The 20,308-nt window shown below is 35.5% G+C and overlaps 1 protein-coding gene, 1 long non-coding RNA gene and 1 pseudogene across 3 annotated transcripts; all 3 read left to right on the top strand.

Annotated features, from left to right (window-relative positions):
• Window positions 1–6,946: 6,946 nt before the first annotated feature.
• On the top strand, window positions 6,947–8,241 carry LOC120130826 (protein ELC-like). Its single transcript, XM_039147980.1, has one exon. The coding sequence runs from the start codon at window positions 7,035–7,037 to the stop codon at window positions 8,094–8,096; it is 1,062 nt and encodes a 353-aa protein (XP_039003911.1). The 5' UTR covers window positions 6,947–7,034; the 3' UTR covers window positions 8,097–8,241.
• Window positions 8,242–9,776: 1,535 nt separating this feature from the next.
• LOC120130950 lies at window positions 9,777–17,163 on the top strand (annotated as a pseudogene).
• A 1,664-nt stretch (window positions 17,164–18,827) lies between these two features.
• On the top strand, window positions 18,828–20,294 carry LOC120130952. 2 transcript variants are annotated; one of them, XR_005516879.1, is made up of 5 exons: window positions 18,828–19,155; window positions 19,265–19,402; window positions 19,511–19,583; window positions 19,692–19,798; window positions 19,989–20,294. It is a non-coding gene; the product is annotated as an uncharacterized LOC120130952 (long non-coding RNA). The 2 variants fall into 2 exon arrangements; XR_005516878.1 differs by having other exon boundaries at window positions 19,511–19,592.
• Window positions 20,295–20,308: the final 14 nt, after the last annotated feature.

The following is a 20,308-nucleotide window of genomic DNA, read 5'->3' as shown; positions in this document are numbered from 1 at the left end:
AGAAGAAGCAATGATCAAATGCTATTGAGATGTTTAAATACCAGCGAAGCTCGAAACGTCATTGAAGAAGTACATAGTGGAATATGTGGAACACATGCAAATGGTCTTTCCATGGCCAGAAAAATAATGAGATATGGATACTATTGGGCTACCATGTACACAGATTGCATTGATTATGCTAGGAAATGTCATAAATGCCAGATATATGCAGACAAGATTCATGTACCCCCATCTCCGTTACATGTAATGACAGCACCCTGGCCATTTTCTATGTGGGGAATAGATGTCATTGGAGCAATCACACCAAAAGCATCGAATGGACATTGTTTCATCCTTGTGGCAATTGATTATTTTACCAAATGGGTCGAAGCTGCTTCATATGCCAATATTAAGAAGTCCACAGTCTGTAAATTCATAAAGAAAGAGATAGTTTGCCGATATGGTCTACCAGAAAGGATCATTACAGATAATGCTCTGAACCTGAACAACAAAATGATGACCAAACTTTGTGCACAGTTTAAGATCAAACATTCAAACTCAGTGGCGTATCGTCCAAAAATGAATGGGGCAGTTGAAGCAGCAAATAAGAATATCAAGAGAATCATTACAAAGACTACTGAAACTTACAAAGATTGGCACGAAAAGTTACCTTTTGCTCTATATGCATACCGAACTACTGTCCGAACATCTACTGGGGCAACGCCTTTTTCTTTAGTCTATGGGATGGAAGCAGTCTTACCAATTGAAGTTGAGATTCCATCGCTTCGAATATTGAGAGAAACAAAATTAGATGAATCTGAATGGATCCAAGCTAGAGTTGATCAATTGAACCTTATTGAAGAGAAAAGATTGAAAGCTGTTTGCCATGGACAGATGTATCAAAAACGGATGATGAAGTCTCATGACAAAAAATTACATCCAAGAGAATTCCAAGAGGGTGATCTAGTACTAAAAAAGATCTTGCATATACATAAAGATTTCCGTGGGAAATGGATGCCTAATTGGGAAGGGCCATACGTTGTGAAAAAGGCCTTTTCCGGAGGAGCATTGATCTTGGCAGAAATGGATGGAAAAATTCTGAGAAATCCAATAAACTCGGATTCTGTCAAGAAATATTATGCTTGAAAAAAAAAAAGAAAAAAAGAAAAAGGGGGGTTCAAGGTGAAAACCCGCAAAGGGCATCTTGTAACCAAAGGAAGGATTTGAGTTGAAAACCTGAAAAGGCGGCTCAAATGCAGGTTGATATTAGGCATCTGGCAATTGAACTATCTTAAGATTTTGACAGTTTGGAAGAAACTTCACATCTACAAGCATTTCAACAACGTTTGAGATCTTCCAGACAAAAGCTTACATCATCTCTAAATTGTGTCAACTTGATTAATTTAGAAATACTTATGCTTATAATTTGTTGAGACATTTGAATTTTTATCATTCTTATGTTTGCCATAACTTTGAATACAATTCTATCTATTTAAAGTTCAATTTATTGGAGATTCAATTTATTTTGGGAAATTCAATTTATTCTTCTATGATTTAACATAATTTTGAAATAAATTAAAGATTTCTGAATATCACTTTATGTTAATACTTTTAAATACATGGAATACAAAGTAAGCAAATCATCACCATCTTAAAGCCATGAACATCAAGATTGTTACACGGGATGTTACCGACAACAAGGTCGAATCCGCCAAATCTACTCATCAGTTGCTCCAACCAATCACCATTCAATTCTTGCACATCTGTTTTCAAAGATATATTAAGACATTATAAGGCGACCTTTGTAGCTTTGATCCCAGAGAAAAGAGACAGGACATTGATACCACCATGGAACATGTCTCTATACAGATCCTTGTGTATGGTTTTTAGGGAAACCTAGAAGCATTTCCACCTCATCAGATTCATGTGGAACACCTTTATTCCTTCCAACCCATACTAGATTCCATTTTCAGCACTCATCAAGAACATACTTTTGGATACTCGAAGGTGGCTCATTGACATAAGCTTCAAGAACCTTACAGATCCTTTCTGTCAATTTGGCACTTCCTGTACATGTTTATAAACAATTCAACTTTGTTCTTGGATTCCAAGAAGGCCATCATTTCTTTGTCAATGGAAAAGCATCAGCACATGGAGGAAGCAGAATAAGAGAAACTCTGTTCTTAATTGGCAGAATTATGAATATAGCCCTTTTCAGTGTAATAACATGGAAATGCTTCGAATCTACAAATTCTGGCTCTACATCAAATAAGCATAGTGATATCCTAGTCCGAACAATTAAATGAAAGATGAATGTGTTCATAGCATCTTCTGGAAGTGTTCTTTGAGTTATCTGATCTGGTTGGACAGAACAATCATTGAGTTTAGAAGATGAATGTGTTCATAGCATCTTCTGGAAGTGTTCTTTGAGTTATCTGATTTGGTTGGACAGAACAATCATTGAGTTTAGAAGATGAATTTGTCAATAGCATCTTCTGGAAGTGTTCTTTGAGTTATCTGATCTGGTTGGACAGAACAATTATTTGGAAGATGAATGTGTTCATAGCATCTTCTGGAAGTGTTCTTTGAGTTATCTGATCTGGTTTGGCAGAACCAATCATTGAGTTTAGAAGATGAATTTGCCAATATCATCTTCTGGAAGTGTTCTTTGAGTTATCTGATCTGGTTGGACAGAACAATCATTGAGTTTAGAAGATGAATGTGTTCATAGCATCTTCTGGAATTGTTCTTTGAGTTATCTGATCTGATTCAGTAGGAACCCCAGAACCGATCGTTGGAATTGAAAGATGAACTGCATGATCATCTTCATTAAGAAGCTTATTTTCAAGCTTCTTCTGCTTCTTCCTTTTCAAAAATCATAGCCCAAGTTTTGCCTTTGCTTGTAATTGGGATCATTGCATAATGACTTCCTATCTTTTACTAGAAGAAGTACATCAGCAGCCTTAGTCATTTAAGCAGCACATATAAAATTTGCCAATTCTGCAATTGATGAATTTGGACCACACATCTCTACATGGCTATTGAAGCTTCAGCCTTTAAGAATCCCATTTTTGTCAAGTATAACAGTTTATTCTCCTCATCAGAATCAGAATTCAAGATTTCTCGGTATTAAAAGAACTATCGATATCTGTGAAATCATCTTGAAAGGTCACTTCATAATCAGATGAGTTGTTATCAGAATCAACATGTTGCCTGAATGCAAGCTTTTCAAGAGTTTATACTATTGAGTTTTATTCTCAAGAGGTTTTGTGACATTATATCTACATCTACATTTGTCAAAGATGATAGATTCTTTGATTTGAAGAAGACAGATATATTGGGTTTTTACAATTGAAGAAATACTCAATTCACCAGTCTGAAATCAAACAACTTAATATTCATGCATCATATTTAGGCATTTGCAAAAATAGATGCATTTTCATTCATTTTTATTCTTGCTGAATTTTTAACAGAAATTTCAAAGATTTTAGCAAAGATTTCGAATCCACTTGATGGATCATTTCTTCCAGAGAAAGTTCATAATGAGAAGAACTCATCTGAAGAAGGAAGAAGAAGTTCATAATGAGAAGAATTTGTTCAACCTTTTACCTGAATCCATCATTTGATGGATCAGTTTTTCCAGAGAAAGTTCATAATGAGAAGAACTCATCTGAAGAAGGAAGAAAAAGTTCATAATGAGAAGAATTTGTTCAACCTTTTACTTGAATCCATCATTTGATGGATCAGCTTTTCCAGAGAAAGTTCATAATGAGAAGAACTCATCTAAAGAAGGAAGAATTTGTTCAAACCTTTTACATGAATCCATTACTTGATGGAGCATCATCCCCAGCAGAAAGTTCATAATGAGAAGAACTCATATGAAGAAGAAAGAAGAAGAAGTTCATAATGAGAAGAACTTGTTCAATTTTTTGGTTTGAATTCATCATTTGATGGATCAACATTGCCAGGTAGAGTTCATAATGAGAAGAACTCATCATCTGAAGAAGGAAAAAGAAGTTCATAATAAGAAGAACTTGTTCAACCTTTTGGTTTGAATTCATCATTTGATGGATCAACATTGCCAGAAAGAGTTCATAATGAGAAGAACTCGTCATCTGAAGAAGGAAGAAGAAGTTCATAATGAGAAGAATTTGTTCAACCTTTTATCTGAATTCATCACTGGATGGATTATTTCTTCCAGAGAAAGTTCATAATGAGAAGAACTCCTCATATGAAGAAGAAAGAAAAAGTTCATAATAAGAAGAACTTGTTCAACTTTTTGCATAATTCTATCACAGAAGGAGATAGATTAGCATCAGCCTTTCTAGAGAAAGTTCATAATAAGAAGAACTCATCTGGAGAGAGAGAAGAATTTATTCAATATATCCATTATGATCAAAGTAAAGCCAAATGGATAAAAAATTTTATTATCTTTTCATCTTTGCCCTATTCTTGTTAATACAAGAATGAGCAAAGAGGGGCAGCTGAAGATACTAATTTTTTATCCATATTATTATTATTATTATTATTATTATTATTATTATTATTATTATTATTTTTATTTTTATTATTATTATTATTATTATTATTATTATTATTATTATTATTATTATTATCATTATTATTATTATTATTAATAAATATATATTAAATAAATATATATAAATAAATAATTACAGACCAATTACAACTGGACCGGCCTAGTTACAAACAAACCAGAACCGGTCCAAATTAAACCAGAAACCCTAAACATTTGGGGTTCCAGTTAGGGTTTCATAACCCTAATCTAACCGGCCGCCTCATCACAGTCGTTGGATCTGAGAGATCCAACGGTCCAGATTGCCCCAGATGGAAACCCTAGGGTCTGATACCCTAGGGACACGCGGCCGCCGCTGCTATCTCGCCGCCTCCGCCGCTGCCACGTCCCAACCGAAGACTCCAGAAGCTAGAACACCAGCCGTCCACGCCATGGCTACGGGGTGAGTCACCACTGGTAGTCCGGTGACTCACCGAGACCCCCTCGTCGGACCGGTCCGACGGCCACACCCACCATCCCAACCTGAAAAAAAAAACCAGAGACAAAAAAAAAAGAGAGAGACAGAACCGGAGAAAGAAAAAAAAACAGAGAAAGAAAAAAAAACTACTAAACCAACGATCTCAGTCAAACATCCAGCAACCAAAAACAGAAGAAAAAGGAGGAGAAAGACTTACCGAGGAGGCCAAACGTCAGATCTCACCAAAACCTTCGAAAAGCCGAAGGTATTCTTTTAGATTTGCTCCGATTGGGAGCCGTTTAACGGAAAAAAAACATCGGAACCGTCATTAGGACGGTCCGATCTACATTTAGATGTAAAAAAAATTTTCCGGCCACCGAAGACGGTGCCCGGCGGCGGTGGTTGACGGTGGACGAACGCCGACTGACGGCTGCCGGCCGGTTGGGCTTCTCTCTGTTTTAGAGAGAAGCGAGAGAAAATTCTCTCTCTCAGAGAAGAGAGAGAGAGGGAAAATGTGGGCCAGCCGGTTTTGGACCATATATAGGCCTTCCCGAACGACGTCGTTTCGGGAAGGACTATGCGCGTAATTAAACAATAGTTAAACCCCGTCCGCAGTCCTCCCAACTTGTAAACTTTACATTTTAGTCACTAAATCAAATTTATAATCCTTTTAATTTGGTTCTTTAATTTTAATTTTATTCATTTTAGTCTTTTATATTAAAATAATATATTTAGGATAAATAGCAGATTTAATCCCTTAATTTTAATAAATAATATTTTAATCCTTAGTTTATATTTTTAATTTATTTTATTATAATATCCGAATTTTAGATAATTTTATTTTAGTCACTAAATAAATAAAATAAAGAAATAGCATGTTTAATCCCTAATACTTTGATTAATATTGAATTAAGTTTTTAATTTTATTTTTACTATAATTTAGTCATTTATTTTATAAGTTTTCATTTATTTTATTGCTTTTAAAATATATTATTTTAGTGGTATTTTTATTGTTTTAATTTTATTTGTTTATATTTTTAAATATTTTTATGTATTCATAAATATATATATAATAAATCTGGAATAAATTTTTTAATGTTTATTTTTAAATATCGAAGAAAAGGACAGTCTTAATACAACTGGACGTCCTATTCTGATATTTTTTAAACAATATTATTTAAATTAATATTTATCAATATCAAAGAAAAGAGCTGTCTTAAGGCACCTAGAAGTTCTTTTCTGATATTTTTAAATAAATAAATATTTTTTTATATAATTTTGAAATAATAGGATTATAAATTAAATATATTTTTGAATTTTTATAATTTTAATAATAGAGACAATTTATAATTAAAAAGTACCAATTTTGGGCGTTGTAGGGGTGCTAATCCTTCCCTAAACGTAACCGACCACGAATCCCTTTTTATTATTAAAAAGAACGAATTTTTGGTTATAAAACGCAGATCAGTTCATATTTTAAATGATGTTTTCTTAAAAACTCTTTTAAAAGATAATTTTTAGGTATTCGACCTACCTGATCCAAAAGGCCGATGGTGACTCCCAAATTATTTTTCAAAACCATTTATTCACATCACTTTTTCAACCAAGTAAAAAAATTCGTGCCCGGGCGAAAACCGGTTACGACAAATACTCTATAATCATATTTCATTTGTATATTTACTCTAATATTATAATGTCAAACCATATATAGTTGATATATATAGACGTGCCCGCCGGAACTACAAAGGAAAGCTTATGGAAATTTCCTTGGTGACAAAGTGTTGATTACTTCATCGTTTTCATGTCGATATCATTAGCTAATTGTTAAACTGAATGCAATAATGCCGTGGAGGTTAGGTTAGAGACAAAACCGGAGAAACTCGCTTTCAGTTTACTTTTATATGTATATATATATAGTTGACTGGTGGAAGGCAGTAGGAAACCTGCTAACAGTTACCGGAAAACTTCTTGATTGACTTGAAATAGATCAGGTCGATTTGTTTATATCTAAGATGAGTCTCGCCCTTTGCCAATAAGCACTTTTCATTTCAAGCTCCTTCAATGGCACCTCCATCTCCAAAGGAGATCATAGAAGCAGCTCTTTTTGCCGCCGGTCCTTATGCTCTATCTTATTCGGACTCCAAACAGAAATGGCTTATTCTGAGACACCTCCTTTCGTTGCTTCAAGAGTTCCCCGGTTTCGAGCCCTCGACTGGTTGGTACATGCAAAACGATGGGACCGAGGTTAACCTTCTACGTGCCACTGGGTTCATCCATGTCTCCGATGATTCAAGTTCAACTCCTCCTGTTCCTCTAGTCATTTGGCTCCATGAGAATTATCCTCAAAGGGCACCTTTGGTCTTCGTCTCGATCGACCCCGAGACCCCGATTCATCGCCATCATCCTTTCGTAGACAACACCTCCGGTGAGGCGTCTTCGCCGTACCTCATAACATGGAAACACCCTTCGTGTGACCTCACCGGTCTATTGCGGAACCTCGTCCATCTTTTTAGCATCGATCATCCTTTCTCGTACACACCGACACCGGCGATAACGACGACGACGAAGAAGACGAAGAGTTTAGCTCACCCGTCCCTCGTTTCTCACAAGGAAGCCCTCGACAGACTCGTCGGCATGCTTCACTACGACATGGTTGCGTTGCAGGCCAGCACGTGTGATGAAATAGAGAATCTGTCTTTGTTGCAAGAAGAATTAAAGAGGCGTGATTCGTTTACTACGGCCATGATCGATGAGATGGATGAGGAGAGGAAGCGGCTGAAAGAGAGAGCCGACGATTGGGCCGACGAAAAGGATCGGCTGGTGAACTGGTTGAGGGTTAACGATGGACGAGCCATAATGGGGTTGGATGCAGGCGATGTGGGAGTCGAGGATGCGTTCGAGATGGATGAGATGTCGAGAGCCAGGCTAGAAACCTCGGCCGCCGATTTGGCTATCGAAGATGTGCTGTATAAATTGGACAAGGCACTTGAACTGGAAGCACTGAGCTTCGATTCGTATATTAAGCTGGTGAGGAGCTTGGCCAGAGAACAGTTCTTCCATAAACATAAAGAAATGGAACTAAATGAATCGACCAACCACCTTCAGCCATTGTCACGACCATAGAAGATTTCCCGACGGTGTATATTTTTCATATAGAAAAGTAAAGGGTTTTTTTATTATTATTTTACCTTTTCAGTTGTTAAGGTTTCTTATTGATTAATTTGGACCCAGAGAAGGAACTAAGATTTTGATTTGAAGGGGGCAAATTATAACTTTTCCAAAATATAGAGGTAATTGCATTATTATCCTATAAATATTTAAATTTTATATATAAATTAAAGGTTAAAAAATAAACTTTTGGCTGGGTGGGGGTCACAACCCCTCCCAAGTCCTTAGTGGTTCCGTCCTGAACGGACCCAAGTTGTATATATGTTTTTAGTGAACGAGTCTCTAAAATTTTTCTAAATTTATAAGGATTTAAATTTGAAACTTACTTAAATAAAATTAAATTATTTATTATTTGAATTAATCCGTGAAAATTAAGGTTTTTATTGTGATTCGATTTGAATAATGATACTAAAATATGGCATATAGTTAGACTAGATCGTTTGTATTTCAAGTTCCTCAATGTAAGTGACCGGTCCACGGCTCTAATTATTGAGTAGACAAAAGGTCAAGGCATAAATTAATATGGGTATATTATGTATTTATTGCATAAATTATAAGTTTTTGATATGTTTTAATATTTTAATATTTATTTTTTTAAAACATACAAAATATTTAGTTTTTATTTTATTTTAATATTTAACCGTTAAAAACTTAATGCGTTTCGTACGAAAATTATCATTTTTGATATGTTTTAGTTTCTAAACTTTCAAAATTTTCAAAACTTAACAGTACATTTTGAACGAAAGTATTAAAATGAAACAAAAAGTAAATTTTAAATAGGATTTAAAAAATTAAAAATTTAAGTATTAAAATAAATCAAAATTAATAATTTCAACACTAAATGTGTAATTTACTCTAGTCACATCTATGCGTATCTATTTTCGTCTAGGGATGGTCACGGTCAATGTTTTTCGACCAATTCGACTATTCTTTTTCCGTTTGATAGCTTATTTGATCAAGGTGCAATTTTATTTGATTTAATTTTTTAAGGATAAATTTGACATATATATATATATATTTATTTTATTCTATAAATAAAAATATAATTAAAAAATATATAAAAATATTATACTAATTATTCATGCAAACTATTATCGCAAGTCGAATTTGTTTAATTTTTTATTGTCCTTTCAATTATTTAAGATTTTATCATGATTAATATGAATTGACTAATGTTATATATTTAATTTTGATAGATAAATCTCTCAACAAAAGCCTTCTGCATGTATAATATTTCTAATTTTTTTTTTAAATTTTAAGTTATTTACCAACAATGATAATTAGATTTTAGTTTCTAAATTAGGATGAACAAAACTTAGTCAATACTCTAAAGAGTTGACCAAGCGAATGAAGTAGAAAGAGAGTAAACTACACCGATGGTCCCTTTTATTTTTGATTTATTTATTTTAGATATTAATTTTAAAAAGTTGATATTTTAATTAATGTCGGTTAACCTTGGTGAAGTACTATTGTCAACAATCAATAACAACGGGACACGTGTACATTTGACCGCCAGAGTGGTCTCAAGTTCAAGTTTATCATCACCGTTAATCCGGAAAAGGTACGGATCCGCTGCTATAGGCTCAGATTGTTCCCCTGTTCCTTCTTTTTGTTTTCGTGGTCTCAGAATTTGCCTGTAGGTGCAGCAGAAATTTCCTTTCTTGCGGGTTCACGATTCTTAACGTACACCCATTTGTTGGGTCTCGTTAGATCCCGTTCTTGCCATTGCATTGCCTTTTTTATTTTCAAATCCCACCCCTTTTCTTCTTTCGTTTCATGTTTGCCTTGTTCGTACAGTTTCTTATATCTGCATTGGGAAAATAGGCATCTTTGCTAACAATGGAGGTTTCTTATTGGATCTTTGTTTTTTCGATTCCCCTCCTCTTTTTGGCCCCGGGTCTTCCACAATTGAAAATTTTCACCAACCGTAAGTTCCCTTTGTTTCTGTATATTTGTTTATAATTTTAAATTTTGATATTGTACTGAATTGACATTATTGTAAGGAGTAGTCAAGAGTTGATTAGGATATGATTTGTTTATTATTAGCATTGAAATGTGACACTTTCGTTTGCATTTCTTTAAGATCTCGCTGGTACATTGCTGATTTCTTTTGTAGCTACTGCCGCCAATTACTTTTTTTGTAATCAGGACATTAACTTAAAAGTTTTTTTTTCCTTTTCTGGATGTGCTCCTGATTTGGGATAATACAGTTAGGCTTGAATGCTAGCTCCCAATGATATTACTGATTTGGTGTAATGTTCTGAGAGGCAATTTTGAATCAAGTTTGTTGGCCTCTCTGTCGAACAGACAACCCAACAACAACAAAACCCAATTCCCATATGCAATGGGGTAAGGGGAGGTAGGGTAGTAGGCTGCCCCAACGCCAGGTTGAGAGTAGCTTCCGTGGAAGACCTCCGACAGTCAGAAAATTAAAAATATAGATAAAATGCAAAGCATGTATAAATAAATACATAAATACATAGTTGAACAGTATTCATATGCAGTCATAAGAAATTTTGAAAATAAAAAATTACACCTTGATTAAAATTAAACATGCAATTGCTTAGTCAGATGGATCATGGTATCAATCTTCTGATGAAGTGACTTTTTTAGTATTGAGATTCAGGAATTCTTGTTACAGTTAAGGGTTCTTTCTCAGTGGTGTTGTTTTTTGTAGTTCCTTCTTCTTATTGAACTAATCCTGATTTTTTTATTCTTGGAGTCTTTCACTTATTCCTGGTAGGTTCCTATTTATGATTAGTGTAGGTTTACATGAACGAATCGATACTTATTAGGAATTATCTATGAAGAGGCAAATTGCTATTGGAGGGTAAAGCGACATTCATTGATTGAGTTTGTGTTGTAGTGCAACTAAATAAGTGAAGCTATATGATAAAATCCATATGATTGTGCTTGGTTTGCATCATTACTAAATAATGTGCTTTGCTGCTTTAATATGGGGGAGAATTTCTTATCCGTTCCACAGAATTGAAAATTATAGTCATTAGATGCTTGGTTTCCAGTTCGTTCAATAAGTATAATGCTTATGCACAAGAAGTTGCATTACTTTTCCAAAAAAAAATACTGTGCTCTTGTAGCCAACTTTTTGGGCATATGCACAATAATAGCTAAAAGATATGTGCTTTTGCAGGAAAATTTTGATTTTCCCTCTCTTTCAAGTGTAAATTAAATGTGACAGACAAATGCCATCTTGGAACCGGATTTGAATTTAGAAGTGGCCTGCTAGTAGTTTATGCCTTTACTTTATCTGACACTGGTCTCTTTTCCCTTTCTTTTACTATATATAAACAGGTTTCCTATAGTGGAGCCTGATCCTGGCCATACAAAGCTTCGACTTTCAAGGGAAGGCTTGGAAGCTATCAGTAGAATAACTACCCCAATTTCAGCAGTTGCTGTAAGTTATAGAAGCCATTCTTGCAGTTTATTCTTGTCCACCAACTGTAAATATCCATTAGGCTCAAAATGTGAACTGCTAAAGCAAATGTCACTACAAAGAAATAAGAAAGACTCTTTTCCTCCTTCCAATGCCCGTTAAGTATCTTAACGGTTAAGAAGGGGTTTTTTAACGAGGCCTATTTCCTATATAAAAAAAAGAAATAAGAAAGACTCCAAGTAGTTTTTAGACTGAAAATGTGAAGTGCTAAAGTCTGTACACCCCCCTTTTCCAACCCAAGCAAATAAGAAAAGAAAAAAAAAGCTTGCTGATGTTATGAAAATGCTAGTACGGGTGTTGGGAAATTCATCCCAAGTATGATTGTTGAAATCTTGATGGGAGGTAAATTGGGGAAATTTGACGCACTGAATCATTGGTTTTGATAATTTATAGTTATCATACTGGAATGTTTGTAAAATTTAGGATTCAGATCATACAATATTTACTGATCTCTTCAATGATTTCAAACAAGTTATTTCACATCAAACTTGAAATTCTACCTAATTTTGTTTCTAGAATAATTCCATTGGTCTTGTTCTCCAACACTTAATCTTTTTGGATTTGTACATCCAGGTCATTGGTCCCTACCGTTCTGGCAAATCTTTTCTTCTAAATCAACTTCTTTCACTGTCTTGTGATGAAGGTGCATTCTCACTGCCATATGCTATTTTGTAGTGACTTTCAGCACTCTTTTATATTTTTAATTGAGATTTATTTGATGACTTATTGTTAATGCTTTTTCCTGTTCACCCCTCAGGATTTGGTGTTGGACACATGCGTGACACAAAAACAAAGGGTAAGAGACTGTAATGATATTACAATTTTGCATAATGGTTACACAGTTGATGTTTACACTTTTCTGTATCAGGGATTTGGGTTTGGGGAACCCCGCTAGAAATGGATATTGATGGAGTACGAACTTCTGTTTTCTACCTTGACACTGAGGGTTTTGAAAGTGTTGGGAAGTCTAATGTATATGACGATAGGTAATTTCAGCATGTCACTGCATCTGTGCTTCAACTTTCTTTTTATGGTATATATGTAGTTATATTGCATTTCTGATTTCTGTTGATGCAGAATTTTTGCATTGGCAACTGTTATGAGCTCTGTGCTAATTTATAACCTGCCTGAGACGGTTAGTTATTTTTTTATAACTAGTTTTTAGATGCTCTGATCTGGAAATTTGCCATATTTGGAAGTTGAAAAGGCTAGTGTTTTAACCTCTATAATTCAAGTTAAAGTCCATGAGTCTAAATGTTTCTGGAGATATAAAATTTGGACAACTTCGTTATGTATTAAATTATTCTTTTGACTAAAATTTGCTTTAGGGCACTGCATATGAATGTTAGTTTTGCTAGATAATAAATGTTAATTACGTCCGAGATTCTTGGGGTTAAAAAGAAATTGGTTTATCTTCATGAAATGTTATTTTAAATTGAATAATGTCTTGCAATAAAAGAAATTCTGCACAGTTGCCTCCTCTTCTTGACTGAAATTGATGTGCTATCCTGGTATTTTCTAAGGACTTCTCTTACTATAAGTTTATAAAAGTGATGCTGAGTATTTTAGCATTAAAGGTCTTTGTTTAGCATTGCAGTCTTTCCATCAGGTTGTGAGAGTCAAAAGTGTTGAAGCATAGAATTCCCATCTGCCTTTGATGGGTTGATTTTCTATTAATACTCTTCTTTGTGCCATTCTGTCATTAGATTCGTGAAGCTGATATATCTCGACTGTCATTTGCTGTTGAACTAGCTGAAGAATTTTATGGAAGGTTTGCACTTCTTTCATGTGCTGAATTGAAAGTAATATCAATTGATTACATGGACTGAGCAAGCTCGGTGTATTTTACTTTTAATGCCCGACACTAACCTCTCTTGTGGTTTGCATGACCCAAATTTCATTGAGAACAGAGTGAAGGTAATTTAAGACTCTCTAAATATTTTTCATTTTTATGCTTATACTGATTTGCTATGCAATTCATGAGGAACTGTATTCTTGTAGGGGCAAGACATCGCTTTTGAACCTGCAACACTTTTGTGGCTCATCCAGCGTGATTTTCTGCGTAAGTTCATAATTGCCTTCCAGCATATGATTTATGAAGTGTAATAAGGTCCTGTTAGTTTAATTGCCAATGACTTTGGGAATGCTATAGCTTATATTGCACTGCCTCTGCCTGTAACATTATATCTGCATCTGAGTTATCCCTTTCTAGCTTCTATTCTAAATCAGATTCCTATTGATTTTATGGCTTGTATGTATGTCTGGTTTAACTTTTCCTTTTTTACCATTCCTTTATTGGTGCATCTTTTTTTTTTTTGCCATTTAGATTGAATAATTTGATTGTTAATGAGAGCAAATTTGAACTCGATGCTTTCTTTTTGGAGGTAAAGTGTGTACCATTAGGCACGATATAGGGACAATTCACTGAAATTTTCCTGGATTTCATACAGAAGGAAAATCAGTGAAAGAAATGGTTGATGAGGCACTTAGACACGTTCCTAATACTTATGGTTAGTTTACTCAATCCTGCTTCATTGTTGAACAGATGCTTCTTTATGTTAATCTTGCATTCTTATTGAGATAATCTTATGATGGTGTGTCTCTTTTGTATCTTCAGGTGACAAAAATATTGATCAGGTATTCCTTCTATGACCATACTTGTAGGCTATAACTTGACTATTCTTATTCTTGGATAAAAAATTTCACAATTCCTGGAACGTTATCAGGTTAACCAGATTCGGGACTCCTTAGCTGTAATGGGGGATAACTGCACAGCTTTTAGCTTACCACAAGTATGAGTTCCAAATATGTTTGTTATATTGCTCAAATATTACCTTGGCTCCTTCACTATTCTCCCCGTTCCCATTGTTGTTGTCGTTCTGAACAGAAAATTAAATGGATGTTTGATGTGTATGATGTACATGTTTTTTAACATGCATCGAGCATAAGAATTATGACATCGTGTAACATAGACTTTTTAGAAATCATAACTTTGGTCAATATTTATATTTTGTTTTATGTGGTGGTGAATGTTAAGGCAAAGACATTTGTGGGCGCTAATAGTGACATTTAGGATGATGGAATACATATATGCCTTTTGCTGTATATCTATGTTATTTGATGGCAAATGGATAAAATTATTGTTAAACCCGAGCATTTAACATCTAATTGCTTGAAATTTGAACTTACAGCCTCATCTCATGCGAACGAAGCTTTGCGACTTGAAGGATGATGACCTTGATCCCATGTATGTTAAGAAAAGAGATCAACTGAAAGGGCTTGTAGCTAGTATTATACGCCCAAAGATTGTGCAGGGCAAGCATTTAAATGGAAAGGAATTTGTTGCATTCCTCGAGCAAGTTAGTTTATGTTACACATTCTCAGACCTTATAAGTTGGATTTTACAAAGAGAATTCTTAAGTTAGTCATTGCTTGGGTGGTGATTGATTGATGTTGAACTTAGCTTTATTAATATGCATTTTTATTTTTAATCTTATAGATACTCGATGCTTTGAACAAAGGGGAGATCCCATCTACGGGCTCTCTTGTAGAGGTTTTCAATAAAGGTATTCTCGAGCGATGTTTGAACCTATACAATGAAAGGATGGGAAAATTAGGTTTACCTATGCCAGAGCAAACCTTACAAGATGCCCATGAAAGATCCCGAGAGGAAGCAATGAATGCTTTTGATGAACAACATTTTGGCCGTCACTATGCGAAGAAATCTGCTGAGCAACTGGATGAAGAAATGGAGGTATTGACTGATTCTTTGAGGGGCATTTATTTTTTTTTATCAATGATAATTCATAATGTCGTACATTTAAATTTTTTTACCTGGGGCATTCAAATTCTTGGTTCTTTTTGTCAACAGTTCAAATTCTTGTTTACAGATGGGACACGGGGGGCAAACTAAAATGGACAATCATATGAGAAGTTTTACTATAGAAGACATTGCATTTGCCTTTTATGAAATTTCAGCTATTTATCATGCTAGGCGTGTTCTTGTGTATCTGATAGACACGTCTGCCTGGATTTTCTTAAATATGTTCTGTATGTAGTCTGATCTATACAAGCTTTTGTAATTCTCATGTCCTGAATGCGGAAAATTTCTTTTAGGCATTTAAGAATGTCCTTATGGCGAATGAATATCAGTCGACAAAGCTCTGTGAGGAACTATATACCCGATGCGAGGATGCAATGGACCAACTTCAAGTTCTTAGGCTTCCTTCTATGGCAAAATTTAATGCAGGGTTCCAGCAATGTAACAATAGCTTTGACCAGGATTGTGTTGGGCCTTCAAAAGTAAATTACGAGCAAAGGAGGATGAAGGTAATCAGGAACCTTTGCAGTTCTTTTCTGTTTCTGTTTCTTTTTTCTTATGAAATATTGTTTCCTTCTGTTGTGCAATATTTAGCTGGAAAGATGAAGAGTGTTCATTCAAATTTAGTGATTAAAAGCTTTGGACGGAATCGTTTCAAATGAGTCTTAATCAATTTAATGCTTGTATTACTGAAGTTCTTTGTCCCTGTTGAATAACTTTTTTTCGATCTCCAACGATGGAGCTGAAACCAAAATAATCTCAATTCAACGAAATCCTGTCCTTTTGAAGGAACTGTAGATGAGAAGTGGGGAATGCCATTCAAAACTTGCTTATTAAATGGAAAAGATACATTTATGGTGCTTTGTAGTTGAAATTACAACTATTTGTATTCTTCGTCTTTGCTACATAATATGTTTTCCTCTGATGTAATTGCAGATGATGGGAAAGGCACGCTCTCTATTTATCAAAGAATATAATCAAAGGCTCTTCAATTGGTTGGTGGCCTTCTCCCTTGTCATGGTGGTGGTTGGTCGGTTCATCATAAAATTCATATTGGTCGAGATGGCAGCTTGGGTACTGTTTATCTTCTTAGAGACGTATACAAGGATGTTCTGGTCAGCGGAGTCTCTTTACTACAACCCTGTGTGGCACTTTATCGTAGCCTCTTGGGAAACGATAGTCTATAGCCCCTTCCTTGATTTGGACAGGTAATAATATTTAACATAATTGCCTTCGCTTGCTTCTCGATACAAGCTTGTTCTTGTATGCCACTCGGTCTTTCTGTGTTCATATCTTACATGCTTGTATTTGTTTTGGCAGATGGGCCATTCCCATTGCTTGTTTGATAGCAGTAGGGATACTATATTGCCGGTGTTACTGTGGAAGAAGGAAACACGGGTCGCCGTGGCTTTTACCTCTGTACAACGGCCATCAGAAAAGTGGTTCAAATAGACCAAGATCAGATTAATGAAGAACCATCTGCTTTGACCGTGCCATTTGGTTTGGCTTGCTTTTGAGCAATCACCTGGGGCGACCTTTTTCGATATTTTTAGTTCTCGTATGAAAGGGCCTGTCGAACGATATCTTGTTCCTCATGATGATCTGAGATCAGTCGAGTCTAAGGCCGGGAAAGAATGAGAAGATGAGGCAGAAAGGCAGCCAAACTCTATAGTATCTTTTTACTGTACCATTTTTAACTCAAATTCATTTGTATTATCTTAATATGATCATTTGATTTGTTTCAAATGCCAATTATTTAATAGCTTCAGTTTCCCCTCTTGTTTTTATAGAAGATGAACTGTTTATATATGAAAATTATTATCAGTGCTTTTGAATATTTTTTTTTTCTGTTTGCAGACAGCATATAAGAGTTAACTGCATTGACGTTTTGTACTGCAGACTGAAGATGTCTTTTAATAATGGCATTAGCTGATTTAGTCATCAGTTTAGGCAGATGATTTCCTCGTGCAAATCTTCGTACTGCCCAACTTTGCGCATACTCTCACCGGGGCTTAGCAGGACACGACGGTGGATTGGCTGGAACGGGCGTGCGAGTTGGAGCGCCAATGTTTCTGCAGCTCAACTCAGCTGATGGCGCCGGGCATCTCGGTGAAATCGGTGGCGGTGGAGGTTTAAACTTTCAAAGACAGTGTTTTCGTTGGGATTAAGCTTGGAGAAAGGCACAGGCGGATTTCCAAGGTGGAGTTTTTAAGAACTTCCTTCGTTAAACTCAATAATGAGTAGAAAAAAGCAAAAGGACAGACGAAGAAGAGACGAAGAAGATGAAACAAAATGAGCGGCTGGGTTTGCTCGGCCGCATTGACTCAGCCCAGTTATCGGGCCTTGAGGAAAATAGGTTCAGTTTGGGATTTGGATTAGGCCAGCTTGAAATATCTCGACGCCGTACTTAATCATTCTGAGAAGTGAGAATGCAGAGAAAGATCACACCTTGGCGCCAAAAGGAGGAGCACGATTAATACCGTAAATAAGATGAGACAAATCGTGAGTTATTTGAGATCAATTCGATTAAAGTTCGATAAATACTCGGATCGAATGGATTCAACTCGAACTTAATTTCAACTCGAATTTTTAACGAGCCGAAACGAGTTACTTAATACTTAACTCGAAAAGCTCGTGAATAGCTCGAAAATATAATATATTAATATTTTATTTTTTTAAAAATAAATTATTAATAATATTAACATTTATGTGTTGATTTTTTTAAAAAATACAATAAGACTTTCATGTATTTAAGGTTTATGTTCGAATTTGAATTTGAAAATTCAATCTTGTTAAGTTTAAGATTTTTTTTATTTCGAGTCTTTTCGAGCTGCTCACGAGCTTCAGTTCAAAATTTCGAGTTCGAGTCGAGTTTAAAAATTTTAAGCACGCGAGTTTTCAAGTTGAATCGAATTTCATTTCAGAATTTTCGAATCGAGTCGAATTCACGACTCTCGGCTTACACCCCCTAGCCACGATTAGGGGTGTATTCGGTTCGGTTCGGTTCGGTTTTTTACCAAAAACTGAACCGAACCGAAATAAACGGTTTTTCAATATTTAAACCGAAACCGAATAGTTAAAAAACCGAAAAAATCGAAACCGATTTTTTCGGTTCGGTTCGGGTTTTTTAACAGTTTGGGTTTTTCGGTTCGGTTTTTCGGTTTTTCAATGAAAAAATCACTTGAAACTATAATTTTTTTTACAAAAATTGCCTATTCGGTTCAATATGGAACAAATGGGTTCCATATGGAAAACCCGAACCGAACCGAATCAAAAAAATGAAACTTTTAAACCGAACCGTTTAAAGCCAAACCAAACCGAACCGTTTTACTTGGTTCGTATCGATTTTTCGGTTTTCTCGATTTCGTTGCTCACCCCTAGCCACGATGGCGATTGGGCAAACCCTAATATCAAGCAGAAACATGTTGTTCACCGTCGTCCCACAAAACCCTTCCTTTCTTCCCATCTCCAACTCCCCGGAACTCGTCTTTTTTCCTTGACAAAAGACAGCGTTTTTCCTTCCGAACACTTAAATGCTCCGTCGATTACAGAGACCAAAACTACAACCTTCAAGCTTCGTACCCAAGACCTTCAGAAATCCCGTGGAGCAAGGACCTCTACAATACGGTGCACCTAATCGGAAATGTTGGTGCCCCCGTCGGAATCAAACACTTGCCTTCCGGCAAAGTCCTCGCCTGGACTCGACTTGCCGTCAGAAAATCCGCCACCGATACTAATTGGTAAATTTCTATACTTTTTAGGGAATATGAAAATTTAGTTCAAATTTGTACCTTTTGGCTTTTGTTACCCATATTTTGTCATTTTTCATTTACCAAAATTAATGCTTAGGATTAATTTGACATTCTGGGACGAGCTTGCTAATACTGCGTATCAGCATGTTGAGAAAGGGCAACAACTATATGTATCTGGTCGTCTGGTTTCGGATACGGTTGAAAGCGACGATGGCAAACTGCAAACTATTACAAGGTACTTACTATCACTATGAACCCTTTGTTTTTTGTTTCTATTTCTTAGCTCATCGATGAATATAACTATATTCTTATTGCTTTTCTTGTATTTGGTATTGCATTATAGATAGTTGTCCAACAAATAAATTTCATCGAAAGGAACTCGTCCTCTGCGGCTTCATATGAACGTGTATTCGGTGGTAAGTCAGGTAGTAAGTCATTTTCCGAATGACCAAAACAGTTTTTGGTAAATTGCAGTGTGCTTTTGGTTTACATTTTTGGTTTTAACTGGGATTTAATTATGGCAGATAGGAAATTTGGCAACAATGGTGCAAATAATACCGGATCTCCTATGGAACTATGACAAGCCTCTTTTGCCAATCCTACTGAATGGTGGGATAATAGGCAGAACAAGGTAGCTGTTCGGTCTCATTTTGAAATTGGAAGTGCTTTGCTTTTATTTGATGCGGTCTTATGCTGTTGTATATGCTTTTATGGTTGTGACACACTTGAACCTATAGAAATAAATGATTTACTATTGAAAACATTTTTTCAGGCCCTTTATATCAAGTGTTTTAACTTGATGTTATGTCCTCTATGTGCAGAGGAACCCTAAATATCCGGATTTTAAACACAAGGACACTGGAGAAGCTCTGTGGATTGAAGGTAGGAATACTCCCCACTGGGTGAAATCCCAGTTGGAGATACTAGATTCTAAAATAAGCTCTCTGCAAGATGAGGATGAAAGGAAGTTTTCTTTGATGGCTGGTGACGATCTCTTGCCTTTCTAATGGTTTATACTAGTAGTGTATAATGATGGTGCTATAGGTTGATTAATCTGGCAAGGTGCTTTGCATTCTGGATGTGTAAGTTTTTGTAAGTCTCAATAGCCGGAAGATGTTGTTCTGTAAAACTGTGCATGCAT

Source organism: Hibiscus syriacus, unplaced genomic scaffold (genome assembly GCF_006381635.1).
Source record: "Hibiscus syriacus cultivar Baekdansim isolate YM2019G1 unplaced genomic scaffold, ASM638163v2 tig00110548_pilon, whole genome shotgun sequence".
Lineage (NCBI taxonomy): Eukaryota > Viridiplantae > Streptophyta > Magnoliopsida > Malvales > Malvaceae > Hibiscus > Hibiscus syriacus.
The sequence above is the reverse complement of the archived record's forward strand: the minus strand, read 5'-3'. Positions and strand labels throughout refer to the sequence as shown.